This window comes from Haemaphysalis longicornis, unplaced genomic scaffold, assembly GCF_048455015.1.
Source record: "Haemaphysalis longicornis isolate Haplotype H1 unplaced genomic scaffold, Haemaphysalis longicornis Haplotype H1 scaffold_10, whole genome shotgun sequence".
Lineage (NCBI taxonomy): Eukaryota > Metazoa > Arthropoda > Arachnida > Ixodida > Ixodidae > Haemaphysalis > Haemaphysalis longicornis.
In genome coordinates, this window is record NW_027526204.1 from 103,719,863 (window position 1) to 103,742,046 (window position 22,184).

At 48.8% G+C, this 22,184-nt stretch overlaps 1 protein-coding gene across 1 annotated transcript in view; it reads right to left on the reverse strand.

Annotated features, from left to right (window-relative positions):
- Positions 1-642: 642 nt before the first annotated feature.
- LOC144159012 (putative serine carboxypeptidase CPVL) overlaps positions 643-22,184 on the reverse strand; it is a 49,894-nt gene continuing 28,352 nt past the window's right edge. The window contains exons 4-5 of the mRNA XM_077690242.1: positions 18,113-18,434; positions 643-1,627 (exon numbers count right to left, since the gene is read on the reverse strand). Coding sequence (XP_077546368.1) covers positions 759-1,627; positions 18,113-18,434 — 1,191 coding nt within the window. The 3' untranslated portion in view covers positions 643-758. The remainder of the gene's footprint in view (positions 1,628-18,112; positions 18,435-22,184) is intronic.

Genomic DNA, 22,184 nt, shown 5'->3' on the forward strand with positions numbered 1-22,184 from the left:
GCTTTGTGATTCGGCAGGAGGCCCGAATGCTTGTTTTGCTCCAAGTGATGCAATGCGAGGGAACCAAGACGGTGATGACATCGTTCGTGCTCTCAGATATGTTACGCATGGCAGCGCCGAGACACCTCCGCTCACGGTGTTTTCATGAACGCAGCTTTTGATCGCCTGCTGTTAATTGGACACTATAATATTTAGGGTTTTCGTTTTTGATGGGCGGGTCCCAAGATTTACTAATGCCCTAAACTCTTTTAATGTTCCCTCTCACGCTTCCAATTTGGCAGCAATCTTACTGGGTGAAACAGAATTCATTCGCATTGTCCTTTGAAGAGCGGGACTTTCACCCATTCCAGTAAAACTTGACGAAGCGTACCAAGCAGTACGCCATTAAGTTCTTAAAACCTTGAAGAAGCATGCTCACTTTTAGTCCCGACACTCCACTGTAGAAAATTTATGACTCTCTTTGCTCTTCAAAAGCAAGCACCGATTTCCAGTTGTTATTAAAGAACCGGTGTTTTGCAAACTTCCTAGTTGTGGCCTTTTTGAAGATTTACATGTGTACTTAATTAATTGACAAGAGCCTATACCCACGTGCCTTTATTGCATTTCATAAAAAATGGTTGTTTTATAAAACTGGCCCCTTTCAGCGCCACATCAACGCTTCGGAGAAAGACATACATTCCATGTAAGTAATTGAGCGATGATTTTATTCTCGGCCAAAGCGCCTGATAACACCTTAGGGCGAACTTTTATTTCGAAATTTACATCATGTAGCATTCATGGTTGTCAGGGCTCATCTTTTCCACATCATTTACCTTAACCCGTGAAAAATTCAGAAATCGGTGATACAACTCACTCACAGCTTGCGATCGATCCTGAAAGATGTAGTGGCCACCAAAAAGTACGGTGGCGGACAAAAGCCCGGGGACCTTTTTTTCGTAACCATGCAGTGGACCAGAAGGCACATCGTTGTGGCGCCAAACAGTGCGGCAAGCACGCTTGTACATTTCCGAACTTTTCCAACTCAGCTTCCTCAACTGAGTTTCGAGGTTTACTGCCGGAAAAACGTTGTCGAACTGTCCAGTGTAGAAAAGGACGGCAGGGGAATTGTTAAGCACAGATTGCACCATGTTCTCAATGTCTACAAAAAAATCGTGCTCAGATAAGTTCATGGCCAAATGAAAACTCTTGCCGTCAAGATGGCTCTTGCTACTCACGTGAATTCGTTTCTTAAAGGAAGAACTATTTGCGTATTGAAAGTAGGCTAAGGACTCTGGAGGTGTTTCGGTGTGTGCGATACTAGCGTGGTTGTCGTAACCTGTCAGCGTTTGAAATAGGCTTTTCTGCCCTGGCGAGCGCATATTGAGCACAGTGTGACTAAGCACTCCAGCAGCTGCTGTATAATTTTTTTGTTCTTCCGCTAACATTCGAGCAATCTGGAAGCGTTGACTAAACTTTTCGTAGCCAATTTGGTCTAGTAAGGTGGAGTAGAGGAGGTAATCTGCAGAGTTGATGATTTCCAAGAGGGGAAAAACGAAGCCAACGCCCAGCATGACTCCGCCCAACTTCAGTAAAACCTGGTCGTCGTATTTAGTCAAAATTTTGTGCGCCACTCCAACTGCGGACCTCGCTGAAAGAGAAAACAAAGGTTCCAATGTACACAAAGTGATAAAACAAAAGCATATGAGCATATTACCCTCCCAAACAAACTTTTACCTTCCTTCATTAATTTTAGATTCTCCATTCATTCCTCCCATACTAAATACATATAGGTAGAATCAATAATTTGCTCCATCTGGCGTAGTCAGCCCTGTCACTAGCAGGGCTGACCTCACATGTTCACAGAAAGAGCCCCCTCCTCTCTTTCTCTCTCATTTTACGCTTAACACACGATTTTACACTGGCAGTCACTACGACCTTGTTACCGTATACTTTCTGAACCATTCATTTTCAGAAGATCGAGATATTGAAGCCGCGTTTCGGCAGATATTGTGGCCATACATGGTAACGGTTTGTGTACCGATGCATTGGTAACACGGTATAAACACGTAAATTTATGTATATTTATTTACCATACTTTTTGTATTATTGTATTGTTGACCTCTTTGTATAACCATTCCCCTAAGACTTCCCCTTGGACCTGCGGGTACCGTAAATATTTATAGGAATAAAAAAGCATTTTGAGATAATATATGATAAGAGGCCCGGGCATTCCTTGCGCAACAGAAGTTTCAGTTTTCACACACTTGAACCTAACCAAATTCTATAGCTACACGAGAGATTCGAAATTTACTTATTCGAGGGCTACTGAGCCCACGAATAAGTAAATAAGCAAGTAAAAGAACTACAGCTACTTCTTGATTGGTGTCATACCCTTAGAACCTAATGGGCTTTAGAGAAATTAGAAGACTAAAAACACAGTAATAATAACAACATAAATCACAAAAGGGAAACAAAGCCAAAACGACATATCACACTAGAGGAATGGTCATATTTCTAAATAGGACTGGGCACCATTTATTTTCCATAATTGATGAATGGTGGTTCTGAAAGTGTACAAGTGTTTACTAAGGAAGCATAGTAAAAATGGACTGTTTCTTCCTAAAGAAAGTTGAAAGCTCCAGAGACCCAATCGCCGACGAAGATTTTTCCCATGCGAAGATTTTTCGTGCACTACGTAAACGCATCTACGAACTATCTAATTGTGTACCGATGCGTGGTTTATGAGGTAAAGATATGCCATTGTATTCCTCCTTCATGATCGATGCGTGTACTGTGTTACCTAGAAGCGTTCCTTTTTCGCATCTTGAAGTAACCGTTTTGACTCGGTAGACGCCCGGTTTCAAGCACGTGCTGTGTGTCCCGAGATGTTATCAGAGCTTTTCGGTAGACCATACAGTCTACGGGGATATGCATTAGCTTTTTTTTTTTTTTTACAGAACGCCATCGGTGCCACTAAGAAAGATTTCGCTTTATTACAATGTCTGTGAACGGGAGGGATACTCTATTGTTTTAGGCGCGTCACAGACCAAAGCTACTCCTGGGCTATGAGCCATGCCGAAGGGGGGGGGGGGGGGGAGGGGGACGGATTAATTTTGACCGACTGGCAACCTTTCACATGAGCCGATATCTCGACACACGAACATTTTTGCTTTTCGCCTCCATTTGAAGAGCAGGCAACGCAACCGCGAGCGAACCCGGGTGCTTGAGCTCAGCAGCGGAATGACTTAGCCATTGCACTGCAGCGACGGGTTGGGTAGATGGGATTGTAAATAATTTTTGTAGAGTGAAGATACGCCTATTTTTACATGGGGCGCTATAGCTGACCAGCTTGCATTTCATTTCTGGTGCGCTTAAAGTGCGGGTGCAGTCCGGCGTAATGTAATGTGTAGAGCGCTTATGGACTGCTTCTATTCCGGCAATATATGATTTAAGCTCCCTGCCCTAAGCGCCGATGTGGAAATGCCACCTTAGTTCGAACAAAATTGTATTCAGAAGATATTTTAGTGCTACGTTGGGGTATACGAATTGCATTTGTACGTAAATAGAAAAAAGTGCACTCCGGTATTTTTTTTTAGCTTTATCATACAGCCTCATCGGGAGTTAACAGTCACAATACAATAGCGTATATCGTGTGAACACGAGATCAACTTCTTAGGTGGTACTCCTGGGCCATTTTGTTTCGCGCTCCATCTTGTACAGTTACAATATGATGTATAGTTGAAGGCCAGACAAATTTGGAAAACGTAAGCTTTGGGTCATTCTGATAAATAAAGTCTTGTGTGTACTTTTAACAGCATAGGCTGTGTTCATTCCTGCTTTGCGTAAAATAAGTGTGCGATCCTCCTTTGCCTTGTTTGTTCTGGTGCGCGCTTTGATGGCTTCAAATTGAACAGGCAGAGGCATCCAAGTTGCCGGACCGAGTAGACGCGTCTCCACATAGTTCTCGCTTCGAGATCGCCTGTGCCCGCAACGAAGCCACCTAGGCACCCATAATTTGCGCCAGGAAGACCAGCTAAACGTCCGTTGTTTCCGCTTATCATCCAAGCGGAACTGAGGTCAGCGTAACTGGCACCACAAGCTAGTTTTATTCTGCCGCCTCGAAGGCCAAAGCTAAGACTAACGTTCCGCGCTCCTCATCAGGGAGGCGTCCGCCGCGCCTCAGCGGCGTTCTTAGCAGCCGCTCGCTTCGGCAGCGGCGTCTTACGGTTCCGCCAACAACGCAAGAGCTCGCTAAGCCAGACGCACATTGCTTACGCCCAAGACCTGGCGTTGCAAGCGCCACGCCATGGATTGCCCCGTGGAAGAACGACCGTTAGGTTCATTAACCTTAAAAGAACCTGGGTGGTTTCGCAACCACTGCCCAGCCAAAACACCAAACCCCCAAAACACCACCACCAAGCTGCCCTCAAACAAGCACCTATATATGCACGGAACCCCGCCTGACGACCACGCCCGCAAAAGTAGAGACGCAATAAAAAGAAACCACCCGCGCTTGCAAAACCCCTAGCCCGACCGCAAAATCTTACTTCGACCCCAACGAGGCCTGGACCTCCAAACCGTTCGCTCAGCATTCCTCGCAAACCTCTCCCAAAGACAAGCTAGCGTGGCCCACAACAATGAGCTTAGTTGTGGGCGATGTCTCATCCTTATTTGCACGCAGTCAGAAGTCCGAGCCCGGCCAACAATACATCCAACTAAACACCGTTCTATACCTAAGAGCAATGTACCTCCTCTCCAAGCAAATCGGCCCACTGTGCGACACCTATGTTGGTGCATATTCAATGCCCCAGTGGAAGACGACGCAAAAACCACACTCAGAAGCCTAACTGGCTACAACCATTCGCTGCACGTAATAGATGCCGAATGATTTCACAACTATACCTTATGATGAAAATACGCTACACCAGAAGGAAATTCCATTTTGGGTTCGCTACAGGGCAGCGGCCTTACGCTGCTACCTTTTTAAGAGGAAATACGAAGCTTGTTTTTATTCTGGCAATCTGGTCACCGAACGAACGTGTGCTCCACGTGCCCTCTGCACCTCGATGTACCAAGCGCGGATCCACCACACCGACAGAAGACCACCTGTCAAACCCCAACTGCATACTCTGCGGGCACTCCCATCTCACTGGAGCAGCGGGGTGCTCCCGCCGCTTCAGATCCCGTCTCACACAATGTCTCTTTGAAAATTAACTTTAAGCAAGTCGAAACTCCACCACATACCAATACCGCAATCATGGAAGGCAGACCTACAGAGAAGCCCTACTAAACTTGCCCAGCCGATCATCTAAAGGCGGAAACACGCAGGTGAGCCCTGTGGGTCTTCCCATTCCCTTAATCACCACGACTCCAATAACACAACCTCAAACAAGATGTCAAATCGCACCAAACTATTATCAGAGAGATACAGGACTTAAGAGCTTAAAATCATAGACTACGCCAGGAAAAGGTCCTGTCGAAAGAGCACACTTTCCTACTAAGACATCAACGTCCACACGTATCCTCAGAACACGCCACATGCAACCCACAGTGCTGCCCCGAACCCTCCCACACCCATTATGCCCACCACTCAAGAGAAGGGAGCAACGGAAGGCGCAAACACTGCAGGGTCAATAGATTTTCCACAAGAATTACGAACACAACTTTGGGCCCTATTCCCGCTGTCACACAGGTAATTGCATTATAATTATAATTACATTATAATTCACACCGGTACTTATGACATTTCTAGATTCTGACAGAGCATTTGTATAAGTTCCACCACAGGATTTTTTAAAACGTTGCGTAATCCCAGATTCGGTAAGCGGTACTTTGTGCACATCAAAGGGTTAAACAGAAGGTCCCCTTTACTCCGAGTAGTCCGAGTGGCGCTGGCTACCACCCCCAAGTGCAGGAAACAAAAAGTACCTTAACATAAATACCTGAGGAGGTGTTGGGAAACAGCCCCGTCTCGGTAGCGTAGTGGTCATCGCACCAGACCGGTATTCTGGAGGTCGTGGGTTCGGATCCCAACCGGCGGGCATTTTTTTGCCACTTTCTTTCTGACTCAAAAAATTCTTCATCTGTTTCCATGACCCACCACAACCTCCCCTTTGCTTTCCGAGGTTTTCTTGACTGTCAACCCTTATTTTCTGTCTATATATATATATATATATATATATATATATATATATATATATATATATATATATATATATATATATATATATATATATATATATATATATATATTTAGGACGGACGCACGGGAACTATATAACTGCATGAGAGAACTCGCACGTTTCCTATACGAATAGGTGTCCGACAGGGGACACAATATCTCAGCGATTATTTACAACCTGCCTGGAGGGCGTTCACTGCAACCCACCCCAACCACAGTCATCTCTGATTCTAAAACCGCAATTCAAACTTTTGCTGCTGGCTTAATCTCCAAAGCAGCACTCAATATTCTGAACCGAAATCCCCCCTTGTCGACCGTAGAACTGGTCTGGACACCGGTGCACTCCGGGTTCGCCGGAAACGAGGCAGCTCACGAAATTACCCTAAGCCTCACCTTCCGGGAGAGAGCTAGCCTATATCCAAACCATGGCGCCAGATCTGCAACGGACGGACTAGTGTCGTACAATGAGATCTCGCAACATCACCGCCTCTGCCTCATCATCGCGGAGATCTCGCAACATCACCGCGGAGAAAACACCTCCGAAGGGAACAGTAGAATTAGTGCGGGTACCGGCCCACTCTGCAATGGAGGGCAACGAGTTTGCTCTCCAACAGGCCCGAGCACTGACTTACCGGGCCACTTCCGCAGTAGAAGAAAGAACCAACCATTGCATACCTACAGGGAAATAACCACTCATTACAGGCACGACAGGAGGAAGCTCCCAGCACCACACGCAACACTCACATAGGAACAACAAACTACATACCGGCAAATCCAGACAAAGTCCTTTCCGCCCCCCCCCCCCCGTCAACTCAACCGCATGTTCCCAAACCAATTCGAAGAAGCTTGCCCAATCTCTAAAAAACTAGGCACTCTCCAGCACATGATAGGAGAGTGTAGGTTTAGCCCGAAGCACCCGCCCCCATTACTTGAGCCTCGCCCCACCAATCCCACCCTACCCTTTTCGAGAGATGGAGGATCTTGCTGACCAGCCACGCCCTGGAGGATCACGAGGGGCCAGGCGGCGAGAGCAGCAGTTGGATTCCCGTGAACAGGGAACCACCTCTGTCCACTGTGGAGTTCGCAATGAAGGCCTATTAAATAAAGTTTCCTCCTCCTTCCCCTCCAACACTTCAGCATCACCATCGGAAGTCCACCATTCTGTACCTCAAAACTTCAAAGACATCCTCAAACATTACCGCCTCGAACGTCGCATCTTTCCCCCACCCTACGACAAGTTGACTAAGGAAGAAGCCACCACGTACCGCCGCCTTCAAACCAACACCTACCCGCACGGCACCCTCCTCCACGCCATTCATCCAACCGCCTACTCCGCCACCTGCAAGTACTGTCTCCAACCCTTCACACTCTACCATATGATTTGGGCGTGCTCCCACACACCATCCCTCCCCCCTACTCCCTCCCCCAACCATGAGCAGTGGAAGGCATGCTAGCCAGCCCGGACCCCGGCGATCAGCTTCGGCTGGTTGAAAAGGCACGCCGGGTAGCGACCGCCCAGGGACTTCTGGACTGAGAAGACCTCCCATTGCCACTACTACAAAAACTAATATAGAAATAAAATTTATTCCTCCTCCTCCTCCTCCATCTCCACCTCCCTTCAGCGAATCCTTGTGTGACCCTTATAGCATTAACGGTCTAATGGCAGACACTTTTTTAAACGGATGGTGTACCTGTTGTCGCTCATGCGCATGACGTGACCCGCCCATGCCCATTTTCCTCGCTTAATTTGAGCTTGTATGTCTCCCACACCAGTTTGTTGCCTAATCCAAGCAGTAATGTTCTTATCCCTGAGCGTGACTCCTAACACTCTTCTTTACATAGCCCGTTGGATCGGTCTAAGTTCCCTTTCAACTCGCTTATTCAGGACCCAAGTTTCTGCGCCGTACGCCATTACTGCAAGCACGTTTTTGTTATATTCCAGCTTTTTGTGTGAGAGACGAAGCTTACTAATTAGGATATCAAATTGCAACCCAAAGCAGCCCACCCCATGTTTATTCTGCGGGTACTTTCCATTTCATGATTTAGATCGGCACTTATGACTTCACCTAGATAGACACAATCGAAAAGTTTCTACAAGGTTTCGTTACCTACTTTGAAGTCACGTAGCTTTGCATGCTTCTTGAACGTAACCTTTGATATTTTCGTGTTTATTTTTAATCCGACCACCAAACTTCCCAAGCGCAATCGAAAAAGCATGCTGTCCAATTTCCAACTAATTTGACAGAACAGGACATTATCGTCTGCAAACCTGAGATGGCTCAGAAATTCCCCATTTATTCGCATCCCTCTTTTCTCGAATTAATCTTTCTGAGAAAGAGAGAAAACCAATTTTATTGAGCATATCCTTTGTTCGGAGGATACTCGTGGCAGCAGGCATGAGCCGAGCGGCGACGTCGGTAGCTCGAGTGACCAGTCTGGGTTGCACGCCCTGATCCGGTCTACGCAGTGCGTCCTCCAACTGCTCCTCAGGTGTGATTAGGGGAAAGCTATTTTGAGGGTCGCAGTTAGCACAGGACCGGGGTAATTGAAAATTAATGGGAGTGGCCTTTTCCCTGCTGTGGGCGTAGGTAGGCAGGTGATGATGATGATGATGGTGGTGATTTTGAGGGCAGGCCCATATTATGTGAGGTAGATTGGCTGGGGCACCGCATAGGGGGCAGTCAGGTGTGGGGTATACAGACGGGTGAACGTGTGTTAGTCTTGCGGGGTTTGAGAAGGCGTTTGTTTGTAGAAGGCGCCAGACGTGTGCTTGCTCGTTAGGTTTTCTTTTCGCCGGAGGGTAGACCCGGAGGCAGAGGCGGTGATGTTGCGAGATCTCATTGTACGACACTAGTCCGTCCCTTGCAGATCTGGCGCCATGGTTTGGATTTAGGCTAGCTCTCTCCCGGAAGGTGAGGCTTAGGGCAATTTCGTGAGCTGCCTCGTTTCCGGCGAACCCGGAGTGCACCGGTGTCCAGACCAGTTCTACGGTCGACAAGGGGGGATTTCGGTTCAGAATATTGAGTGCTGCTTTGGAGATTAAGCCAGCAGCAAAAGTTTGAATTGCGGTTTTAGAATCAGAGATGACTGTGGTTGGGGTAGGTTGCAGTAAACGCCCTCCAGGCAGGTTGTAAATAATCGCTGAGATATTGTGTCCCCTGTCGGACACCTATTCGTATAGGAAACGTGCGAGTTCTCTCATGCAGTTATATAGTTCCCGTGCGTAAAGGGTAGGGTGGGATTGGTGAGGCGAGGCTCAAGTAATGGGGGCGGGTGCTTCGGGCTAAACCTACACTCTCCTATCATGTGCTGGAGAGTGCCTAGTTTTTTAGAGATTGGGCAAGCTTCTTCGAATTGGTTTGGGAACATGCGGTTGAGTTGACGGGGGGGGGGGCGGAAAGGACTTTGTCTGGATTTGCCGGTATGTAGTTTGTTGTTCCTATGTGAGTGTTGCGTGTGGTGCTGGGAGCTTCCTCCTGTCGTGCCTGTAATGAGTGGTTATTTCCCTGTAGGTATGCAATGGTTGGTTCTTTCTTCTACTGCGGAAGTGGCCCGGTAAGTCAGTGCTCGGGCCTGTTGGAGAGCAAACTCGTTGCCCTCCATTGCAGAGTGGGCCGGTACCCGCACTAATTCTACTGTTCCCTTCGGAGGTGTTTTCTCTTTGAGCACTCGGAGGTCCAACCGGTACACCCAGCCGTACTGGAAGCTTTTGTAGGCTTGCTGGGAATCCATGACTAACTTGGTCTTGTCCGGTAGAGTAAGGGCAAGAGCAATCGCCAGCTCCTCTGCATCTTCAATGCGCTTAACTACAGCGGATGCACACGCCAGTAGCTCTTTCGTGGTTGTCACCGTTGCTGTTGACTGGTTCGTACCGTCATTAATGGAGGCGTCCGTGAAGATACCCACTTCCTCTTTTGCCAAAAGCCTGTTGAGAGCACAACCTCTTGCCTCCCGCCTGTCGCGTGGTACAAGCTACAAAAGTTTGGGGGGAAAAGTAGGACTCAGCTAGCCCTAAATAGGGGTGGCTGGAGATTTTTGGGGGCGGCCTTTGTCTTGCATTGGGTCCAGCCAGGCTGATGACGACGATGATGGTGAACGAATGTGAGTCGCTTACGCATCCTAGACCTCACGATTAGGGCAAATGGAGGCACAACCCTCACACAACATATTCTACGACATCACAGCCTACAGACCATCGGCCGTATAAAACGAATAACAAACAGACACACGGAAAGTCAGAAATAAATTGCCTCACAGTCGTCCAAAGCTTCATGTTAACTCGTTTCTGGTACCATCTACCCCACGCGAAAGTCGTGAAATTTAGCAAAAACGACCTGGACGTGCTACTCCTCAAAGCCTACAGAGCTGTGCTCCTACTGCACCCCCACACCCCGATCAAAATTACTCGCCCTGGGTATCCATAACACCGTAGAGGAACTCGTCGAGGACCATACAACAGCTCAAATGAAGATAATGGCAGATCCTCCAAAAAAATGAGCTGAACCCCCTCTCCCCCCCGTACCAGTCGACTTACCTTAGGTCAACACAAACGATATGCATCAACTCCTCACGATCACACCGATTCCCGGAAACATACGCGCAACTTTCAATTTGGGTGCACGGCAAGCTCGGCACTACGCGCCCACGACACTACCCATCCACAGAACACTCGCTGTGCGAGTACGCAGCGCAGTACCCTACCAAGGAAGCCTTCACTGCAGTAGTACTTGCCTTAATCTCCGACTCTCCAAACGCTTCCTTAACAATCATCACTAACTCTCCGGTGACACGGAGGAATAGGAAGTGTCTCTCGCCTTCACTCAAACTCCTACCCCATAAACATTCTCACCATTCCCGACAAGCACACGGCATCTTTGCCGAGCTAGGCACCATTTTTAAAGTGAATAGCACTCGACCCAACCTGTGTCGCTGCCGGCCCACACCAGCCTAGGAGGTATGGCGGTCTCTGATGAGGCGGTCTACCATCAGTTTGGGGCAGTGAACACCCGACCAGGCCCTTTCACCCAGAACGACGGCGTCCCAGCAGCGTCTCAATATGGCCTTTAACATATCGAGAAGTGGCCCCGCACTGCCGACTCCCCATCAGGCACTACTGTACACCGTTCATAACGCTAGGGCAAGCTGCCGCCAATATGTGGTGTCTCCTGCAAATCACTGTTTCCTCCACAAAACCGCGCTCACAAGTTTCCAACAAAAACAACGGGATACCCACTTTCTTTCCCTCTGCTGGATGTCCACAGAAACCATTTTCCGCCTGGTCATCCCCCATCACTGGGAATTGGCCATGGGGAGCGCGGACCTAACGCCGAGTAGTCCTTTGGGCACAGGCTCCAAAATAAAGCTTTCTCTCTCTCTCTCTCTCTCTCTCTGTCTCTCTCTCTGCTTCTATCGAGCCTGACGGTTCAAATAACTAACCAAGCGGGCTCGACCATCCTTACCCCATAAATCCAAGTTGCTAGAAATAAGGAGGTTCTCTCTCTCTCTCTCTCTCTTAGATTGAATTGAGCTGGTAAAATAGAGTGTTGGCAGTAACCTGTGGCTATGCATCAGGGAACGATGATGGGCTTTGGTCTACTTAGGGTTGATAACCTGAGCCATGCTCCATGTTACTCGCTAACAGACTGGCTAACCAGATTAGTGGAATCTTCAACTTGATTTTTACATCCGGGTGAACCGTAATCTACAATCTGCGAAAAGGAACTTGCTATTTCGTAAACCCAGACTTTGTCGAGTGGAACCTGGCATTGACATTGACAAAAGTACTTGAATGTCCTACTTTTTCCCATCGATAAACTCATAAAAGGACAAGCGACTCATTTTTGTGGGGTATATGCTCTATATCCCAAACAAAAAGAACTCGCTCAGAACACCTTGAACCGAAACGGTTTTTTTAAGTGCAGATCACTTTGTGGGCTCACCTTGTCGTCTTAGCCGGCTAACGGTCGATGCGACTGCCGGAATCCGGCGGCGCAGCGAGATAACGGACCCAAGTAGAGCCTTCTGTGCCGGCGTTGGGGAGTCACGCTGTCTCTTCGAAAACCACGCTGTTTAAATAGTCACAACCGTTCACACCTCGTGAACTGCTGGCGCTTGTCATACATCTCCCCGTTATCTAGCGCAAAGAAAACTGCAGGTACATTACAAGCAAAATCTATGTGTATAACCGGCAGCCACCGCGTTTATTGGGTTAGGAACGCTCGTTGGGTTGGTTTTTACGATAGTAAGCGAAAAAAGCGGCCGTGCAAGAACGAAATGGCGCGTTCGAAATGACGCAGAAAGGCTCCAGCCGCGAAAGAAAGAAATGGTGCGTTCTAAATGACGCAGAAAGGCTCCAGCTGCGCAAGAAAAACATGGCGTGTTCGAAATGCCGTAGAAAGGCTCCAGCCGCGCAAGAAAAAATTGCGTGTTCGAAATGACGGGAAACAACTCCAGCATACGAAATTAAAGCAAACGCTAAACGAACGAACTCCCGCTGGCGCATTTTCAGGCCGGGGGTGCGCAAGCACTGCGAAGGCGGGAAATTTGAAATGCAGCAGTGAGTGGATAACCGCGCTGCAGCCCATTATGGCGAATTACTGCTCTGCACTTCCGACAGCTTTTACATTGAGTGGAACGGCTTTAATTTTGTACTTCCCTAAAACGTTGAGCAGCGCAGAAACATAATTTTAACTGCACGTGAGGTACAAAGAGGTAATAAAACCGCTGGCCCAAATAAAGCAATAATAAAATGTGCCTTTCCTGTTCCTTCATGCGGTTGCTGAGTCACGCATTGAAATCGACTGAGCTGTTTTTATACGTACAGACACGTTTAGACACCACGAGCCCCCCCCCCCCCCCCCCCTTTTCAGATTTCACTGAGCTCAGTGCCAAATTAAATCATTTTCCGCCTGTTTCTTTAGACATTCCTTGTTGTTACCTCCCTATAAATACGCCGGCTTCGGTCCTCTTAGCGTTAGAGACGTAAGTTGCAAACTTTTGGGATCTGACATAGGAGTAAAGCTCTCATAAAAACAGCAATGAAAATTTCTGATCGTGGTCAAATAATTTAGAATTTGGAAATACATAAATAAAAGCGATAAAAGTGGCACTGCTGCAGAACGCAATCGTTTCGCGGTATTTATCGACTAGTAGGAGCTAATATTACAGGCAAGGTTTAAAAGGGCAATGAAGGGCCTTTAAGGCATACTCTAACAACTTTGGCAGATTTAGGTGCGCAATTCATATGCTAGTGCTAATTTCTGGAGAGAAAGTTACGTACATATTTATTTTAAGAATAAAAGTGGCCTCAAAAGTGCCCTTTCCCTCGCGGCATCTCCCCCAAATTGATGACATCACCTATGACGGCACATCTGCCAGTAGGAAGGGAGAAATTGATGGTGTTGGTGGTATTGATGGTGTTGGTGGTGAAATTGATGGTGGTTGGGGCAACCTGTGCGCGAACAACCAAACATCAACGTGAACCATAAAATGGCTGAAAAGCAAGTTCTTGTAACTGCTGAAGGTATAAGCACACTGCAAAGCAGTCTGGCATAATTAGTTGGCGCGGCGGCCTCGAACAGCAAAGGGGGGGGGGGGGTGTACTCCTGCCACCCATTACAGTAAAAGTAATTGTGTAGACTTCCACTGCATAATAAAGCAAGAAACGACATCAGTTAAACTGCACAATTAGAATACCATTACGACATTCCATTAAGGCATCACTATAAGGGTATGCTTCCTGCAACGAAGCTGTCTTTCCCTAGGTTTTGGCGCGAATATATCGACCAAGAAGACCCCCCTGCCTCCTTCGATGATTTTGCGAATCCTATTGGAACTTCTACCAAGCAGCCACCGAAGAAATCGAGTGCTCTTCCGACACACCAGCTCTCTATGCCCACCTCACAAACCTCTGGAAAAAAGTGCACTATCTCACACAACTGTACCGCTCTACCGGCAAACGTCATACAATCCTTGTCCGCATCCGCCGCCAGTATAAACTCATCACGTCATATCAACGTTGCCTTTCCAATAACCACTGGAATGATCTCTGTGCCACACTCGGTCATGGAAAAGGTCTTCGGGCTCTCTGGAAAATTAACCAAAGTCTTGGACCTAAGAAAAAACAGCGACTTCCACTATTTGCTACCCTCACGCTCACAAAAGACCCAGTCAGCGTTGAACGTGATATCACTACGGCTTTCTTCCCCCACGCCCAACTCCATCCCCCTCCTCCTCTTCCACACATACCCATTCCATCGCCACAGGACGACCTCGACCTTCCATTCACCTTCAATGAACTTTACATGGCCATTCGCCAAGGTAAACCCAAATCTGCTCCTGGACATGACGGTGTGACCTGGAAACACCTCCGCAACTTGCCAAAACCTGCCCTTGTTGCCTTACTTGGCCATGTTAACCGCTGGTGAAGTTACTGATCATCTTAAGCTCACTCTCATCTTCCCTATTCCCAAACCCAAGAAGCCTGGTACTGGCCCAACTGACCTCACCAACCTCCGACCCATCTCTCTTACTCCTGTTTTCTCCAAACTCATAGAAAGGCTAATCAATAACCGTATCACCCATTACCTCGAATATGTCAAACCACACTTTCACCCTGCACAGACTGGCTTCCGCCCTAACCTGAGCACTCACGATAGTCTTTCGCTATTACGTTGAGTGATCAATCGCTCCCATCACAGCCACTCTCCTCCCGACTTGATCCTAGCAGTTCACCTGCGCAAGGCTTTTGATCGCGTTAACCAATCTGCCATACTAGAGAAACTGGCGCACGCCTACCCCAGCACCCGGGCACAAATCTGGATCCGCAATTTTTTGAACGCTCGGCCAATACGACTTCCAGGATCTCACCCAGGCTGGACTCCTCGCACTTACTACCTTGACCGCGGGGTACCTCAAGGATCCATACTTTCCCCGATACTATTTAATCTCGCCATGGTGAGGGTCGCTCGAAACCTCGAACGTGACTCTGCTGCACGATTCACAATATATGCAGACGATGTAACCATATGGACTGAATCAGCCGACTTTTCATGCTCCGAAGACATGCAAACCGAACTCCAAGCCGCCGCAAATTGCCTTGAATGCTCCTTGGCCTCTCTTGGTTTGGAATTAGCCCGCAAAAAACCGAATTCTTGCCTGTATTTGGCCACAAACCCCCTCCACACTATAACCTTCCAACTCTTCTTCTCGCCGGTACTCCTATAACAGCTAGTTTTCAACCCATACGACGACTCGGAATCCCAATCGGACACAAAAACAGCCCGTCATTATGGTTACAGCAACTGAAAGCTAAATGGAAAACAATTCAACATGCCATACATCGCCTCTCGAACAAATTTGGTGGAGCAAGCCAGAAGGCAACCCAAACTTTAGCCCACGCTGTCGCAATTGGTACCATAACTTACGCAGCCCAAACCTACGACCTCAACAAAACGGCCATGAGAACGCTTCAAAACCTGCACCGAGCCACCCTTCGCACCATCAGCGGACTACCAAAACATACTCGTCTGGAGAGCTTGCGAGCTGCAGTTGCTCTTCCCCCACTGGAAAATATAATTAAAGAGCAAGTGAATCAATGCCTTCATAAGCGCACATTAACTCATCAAGGTGTTTCTATCATCGCCTGGGATAATCTCAAGCCGCCTGAACCCCCCGACATCCCATCGCCTCTCGCTCCGTGGAGCTGCCCTTCTGTCACGGACTCTACGGCCACCCATCCCGTCCCGCGCAACGCCCGCCCCGTCCGCGCTGCCCGCATCAACGCTCTCCGAAACAGTAAACTCCCCCACGAAATCGATATGTACACCGACGCGAGCATTTCTCCTCCGCTAGTTGGCACCGCATGGGCTTCTCCTGACCTCCCTTCCATCCAAGGCAAACGATCCCTTAATATTCCATGTGCTACCATCCTCGAAGCGGAACTCCATGCTATTGTTCAAGCCATAGACTACCTCATGTTTGACCTTCGCTCCTCCGTGCCTTCCCAGATACGCATCCTGACAGACTCTTTTGAAACCCTACAGGCTCTAAAATGTCCTACGTCGACCAACAAAATCATTCATCAGATCTCCATCTTGAAATCTAGTGGCATTCATGTTCGCATCGACTGGTCACCTGGACACGAGGAGTCATCACCGGGGAACCAGTCAGCCCACTCGGCTGCGCGGGAGTGTATAACCTCTAGTCCTCCGCTGCTACCCGACTTGGCTCCTCCACCTACTGAGACATTACCACCAGCGATACAGCTTCTACGTTACAAAAAGAAAAAAAAAGACCGCCTCAAGGCCCTGACTCCAACCGGCTTTTAATCCACCCTGCCCCCGCACCCAAGATCAGCCGAGATTTTCATAAACAAATATTTTGCTAATGCTAGCCTTACCCCTGAGACCTTCCGTAAATGGTACACCCCGTCTCTACCGCCTCGATGTCCCTTCTGTGCCTCCCCCACTCCCGCCAATCTCCAGCACCTAATTTGGCACTGCCCTACGTTCGCGCGCTACAGAACCTTCAAGCCTCCTCCAAATACAACCTCTCTTTACATCGACCCTCGTACCCTGGAACCCTCCATGCTGGCTTTAATTTCACACTTTTCCCTAAAAAGCGGTCTAGCGCGAGCAGTCTAGAGTCGTGAGCCTGCTCTCCCCACCCCACGCAGCCTCTTCAGCATTCTTAAGGAGCCCACCTGGTTTGGGTCGAACTGTACAAATTTAAGACGTCCCAAGTTACAAACCCCCCACCTTCTACTTCCCCTTCCCCCACTTGACGTAGAGTCTTCCTTCCACAATAAAGCCTACCTCCTCCAAAATATCGCGCCTCTGTACGGTCGCGTCGGCAGTGATTTGCAGGCGGTCGCTACAGAGCTAGTATAATATTCTGTAGCTCTCCGTTTAGTGTAGGTATATAGGGAAAAAATATATTCAGTTGTCGTTAAGTCAAATCTACCATTATGCCGAGTTTCATTTACCTGTCGTGAATGAGTTATTTAACAGGGAAGTTAAAGCTTACATCATTGCCCTTTATTGTAAATACAAGGCCGTGTACGGAGGGGAGTATCGTTACAGAAAATGGATGTTGGTTGATTGTAGGGTTTAACGCGCCGACGCAACGCAGGCGATGAGGCGCGCCGTAGTGGAGGGCTCCGGATTAATTTTGACCAGCTAAGGGTCTTTAACGCGCACCGAAATCTCGAACGCACGGGCATTTTTGCTTTTCTCCTCCATCAGAAAAGCGGATGCCGCGGCCTGGAATCGAACCCGCGACCTCGTGCTCAGCAGCGCAACGCCTTAGCCACTGAGCCACCGGAGCGGGTCAGAAAACGGATGTTAGCCTTGTTTTACCGAAGCTATCACGAAACAAAGTTTGTTATAAATAATTTAGAGTTAAGTCTAAGGAAGTTATGTGTATGTCTTTGGTCGAGGAATAGAGTACGTCTAAATGCAAAACTCAATAGAGTTATCCACCAATAAAGATTGGATGGTCTTCCACCTTCACAAGAGCAGAAATTTCTTGTCGTTTTCTAGTTTCCTAGTCTTTGTTTTTTTTTTTAAATCCCTCTGACCCATGATTCCCCTTCAGTGTACATAACCATTAAATGCACAAACTAAATGCAGAGCGTTGTTGGTTTGGGCTGTAGTGGTACATGGTAAGGAATGCCACGCATTACAAGGTAAAAAAAATGGGGGAATGCTAAGCAGGCTATGGCCTAGCTTCCTATCCTTCACATGACAAAATCCGTGCCGTAAAAAGTGCGCTAGCGGTTCTGATGCGAATGTTACAGGGTTAGCTGTCAATGGTATTACCCCCCCGCCCCATACAAAAAAAAAGAACTTGTTAAAACCACGACACCAGGGCAAAGCACATTTCTATCGCAATAGCAAGGGCAGACAAATGTGTTTAAAGTGAGGCTGAACGAAGATTTCTGAAACGCATTACCTCCATAAGACTCCCCGGCCACGTAGATTTCTTTGTCGCGATATTCACGGAATATTCGCAAGAACCGTTTGAGAAACATTATGACGTCGATAGTCGCCTCTTCAAGCGAACCAGGGAAGTATTGCCCGAAGCTGTACCCCGCTCCTACAGGCTGGTCCAGGTAGAGGATGTTAAAGTGTGTCAACAAGGTGTGCTCCCTGTAGAAAAGATCTCCAGAGGCGTTGATACCCAGAGGCCCGTTCTCGAGAAACTCGCCGTACAGCGAAGACTTTCCTGGTCCACCTTGCAGCCATAAAAGAAGTGGCTTGGTTTCGGGCGCATCCTGAGGATTAGACCAAATAGCAAAATAAAAAACAAGTAAATTAGGTGCAAAATAGTTTAACTACTGAAGTTAACTTCGTGCACCGCAACAAAAGGCCTCTTTTACATTCATCGACCTGGCAAAATCATGTCTTTTTTTTATATAGGAACCATTAGCATTTAAACTCATCTAAATCAGCAAAATAAATTTCCTCTCTTAGTATGCTTTAAAGAGCAGGCCAGAGAAAATCGGGTGGGGGCTGTCCCAGTGAAGATCCCGCAGATAAATTAGAAGTTCGTAAGTATCCCGGGCGGAGAAACGTAATCCTAGCTATCCTAGCTCGCTTCGGGACTCGATGCTCATTGCGGCAGCCCTGTCCCTGTCCCTCCTTAGTCCCTGTCAGCCGATGAACATCAGGCCAGGGAGGAACTGTCCTAAGCTAGCGTCCCTGTTAGTCTCCTTTTCTCTCTTATAACTAGGGGGTAAATTTCTGATTAACAAACCTTTCGTTTACACGTGAGCTGGACGCCCACTTTCAATTCCACCATGTTCCAAAACAACGGGGGGCAACCAAAGGAACACGCATCTGCATTCCCACGATCAGTAATGAACGTTACAAGTTGCATGTTCATTGAAGATTGGCCGCACCGGCTGAGCATCGGTAGTTTGAAGTCGAATCCGGAAAACAAGTGGAAAACAATCTGTATACGCTAATGGTTTAGTCAGAACTGAAAAGGCAAAAACGAAGGGCGGAGGGGGCGTGACATTAGGTAGCGCTGACAGTCCTCTTACGTCGTTGTTCCCTTATCTGGCAGCAAATACTTTTATGCAAAAATAAAAAAATTGTGATTGTAATGTGCTTCGTTTTCTATAATAGTAGTAGTAGGAGTAGTGGTAGTTGTAGTAGTAGTAGTAGTAGTAGCAGTAGTAGTAGCAGTAGCAGTAGTAGCAGTAGTAATAAAACGTTGCATTTATTCAGCACAAGTTTTATAAACAGGTGAATAAAAACGGGTCAGGGAAGTTAGAGCACTGGGGAAATCGGAAGGTTCTTATAATTTATTGCGTAACCTCTTGTTCACGTTGATCAGGGTTCAGTTGTTTTCAGCACCTCTCTTGGCGTGGCTCCATCGCAACGGGCGGGCCAAACAAAATAGCCCATTCGGAGTAGGACCGAGGAGGTCCCCGCTCAGACCGCTCTTGAAGGATATTTGGTGGCGTAATTCTGTGACGAGTTGGTGAAGTTCAGGGTGCAGTTGTGGTGCTGTAGCAGAAGCCGCTCGACACGGCCGCTCAAGCGGCTCCAGCGAGACGGGGTGTTTGCTTTCATTCCGGGCTGCCTCCAGCTCGTCGACAGTACGCCTTTTGTGGGGGTCATTCCCCCGTCCTATTCAAAGGTCGCCTTTCGGGGGAAAGCTTAACTTGTCGTCCGGCCGACTCCTGGCATTAGTCCTGTCGCCGTTGCCGTCTGCTACCTTGGGGGCCTTTTCCCCCTCTCTTTTGAAGGACGCGGGGGTTACCCCTCTTTCCCTCGTCGGGGGACGCTCTCGGCGTTCGAATCTTTTGAAAATAAACAGTCTTGTCTTGAAACTGCAAACCAGCTCCACGTCTGCTTTCTCGCCTTCTTCAGCAGCCGACATTCCGGGCTGCTACACAAATTGGGGACCCGAACGACGCTTCCACGAACACGCCGCGATGAGGTCCGACGACAACACTGCTGCCTCCACGCCTGCAGTCTTCGCCACAGAACTGAAGCTACCAAATTTTTGGCCTAAAAATCCAAGAGTTCGGTTCGGCCAACTGGAGGCCCGTTTTCAGCTCCGGCACATCAACTCGCAGTCCACGAAGTACCTTCACGTCGTCGCAGCCCTGCCCCCAGAAATCGCCAACGCTATCGACGATAGTTTGGTTTCACCCCCTACACAAGGGGAATACGACACCCTCAAAAAGACGGTGCTCGACCGCCTCGAGGCGCCTGAAGAAAGCAGACTTCAGCAGCTCTTATGTCGGGACGAGCTGGGCGACCAACGACCTTCCGAACTGCTGCACCGGATGCGGCAACTACTCGGTGTGCACGCGAATCAGAACGGCCAGCTCGCACTTCTTCGTGAACTTTTTCTGCAACGGCTGCCCCAGCCGGTGCGCGTGGTTCTCGCGGGTTCAGATGAGACGTCCCTTGATCGACTGGCGCAACTTGCCGATCGTATCACGGAATACTCTACTCCGACCTTCGAGCCCATAGCTGCTGCAAGAACACGCGAACAACCAAATCGACTGTCGCGCCTTCAGGAGAAAGTACAACAACTTACTGAGACCATGCAGCAACTTTTGCTGTCGGGCGCTCCCCAACAGGACAAGCAACGACGCAAACGATCCCCTTCAAGACAGCCAAGATCTTCCCAGAGAAGCCAGTCACGAGATAGACAGAACTGAGTTTGCTCTTACCACCGTTGTTTCAGCACGGGTGCTAGCCGCTGCACTCAACCTTGCTCGTTTCCGGGAAACGCTCCGGCAAGTCGTTAACGGCGGCTTACGACATCGGCCCTCCACCCAGCCGCCTGTTCTTCGTAGTCGACCGCGCAAGCAACTCGCGCTTGCTAGTCGACACAGGAGCCGAAATCTCTATTGCCACGGCAACCCGCGAGGATCGCAGACGTGGCAAGAACATATCGTCGCTGCAGGCGGTGAACAACACTGCCATCGCTACGTATGGCTTCCGCTCGCTGACAATAGACGTCGGACTCAGGCTCCTGTTTCGCTGGGTCTTCGTGGTGGCAGACGTTAATTTCGCTATACTCGTAGCAGACTTTTTGAGCCACTTTAACCTGGATGTGAGCGTACGTGACCGTTGCCTCAAGGATAACAACACATCCCTCAAAGTACGTGGTTTGGAGTAAAACGTCTGGCATCTCCGCCTTCCAGCGAGCATCTGCCTACCACCACGCCCTGTCCTTCCCTCACCAAGCCCCGCAACACGTAACAGCCGGTGAAACATAACGTGACTTACCCCATCGTCGCCACCGGGCCACCAGTCACCGCCGGCCACGACGGCTGTCCAGCAACAGGCTTCAAGCTGCACGCAGTGAGTTCGAGCATATGCTGCAGCTGGAAATTATTGATTGATTGATTGTGGGGGTTTAACCCGCCGACGCAACGCAGGCGATGAGGCGCGCCGTAGTGGAGGGCTCCGGATTAATTTTGACCACCTGGGGATCTTTGACGTGCGCCGAAATCTCGTACACACGGGCGTTTTCGCTTTTCACCTCCATCAAAAAAGCGCCCGCCGCGGCCGGGAGTCGAACCCGCGACCTCGTGCTCAGCAGCGCAATGCCTTAGCCACTGAGCTACCGCGGCGGGTAGCTGGAAATTATTCTGCAGCTGGAAACCTCAAAAGTGCATGTTTGGTGTCGAGGCTCTCAAATTCCTAGGCCGCCACATCACTGCTGAAGACATTATGCCATTGGAATCGAGGGTATTATGCCATTGGAATCGAGCGTAGAATCCGTCATGAAGTTTCCTGCTCCAACATCTTTACGCAAGCTTAGAGAGTTCCCCGTGCTCTTAAACGTCCACCGGCAGTTCTCTCCGTCCTGTGCTCAAGTACTCCAGCCGTTGACCGACCTGCTGCGCCAAGACGACCAAAAGGCCCCAGAGTTTTGTTGGTCTGACGAACACCAGAACGCTGTCCAGAAAGCTAAGGACGAACTGGCCGCGGCTACCCTTGTCATTCATCCACTGCCTGACGCTCCTACACGCCTCATGGTGGACGCCTCC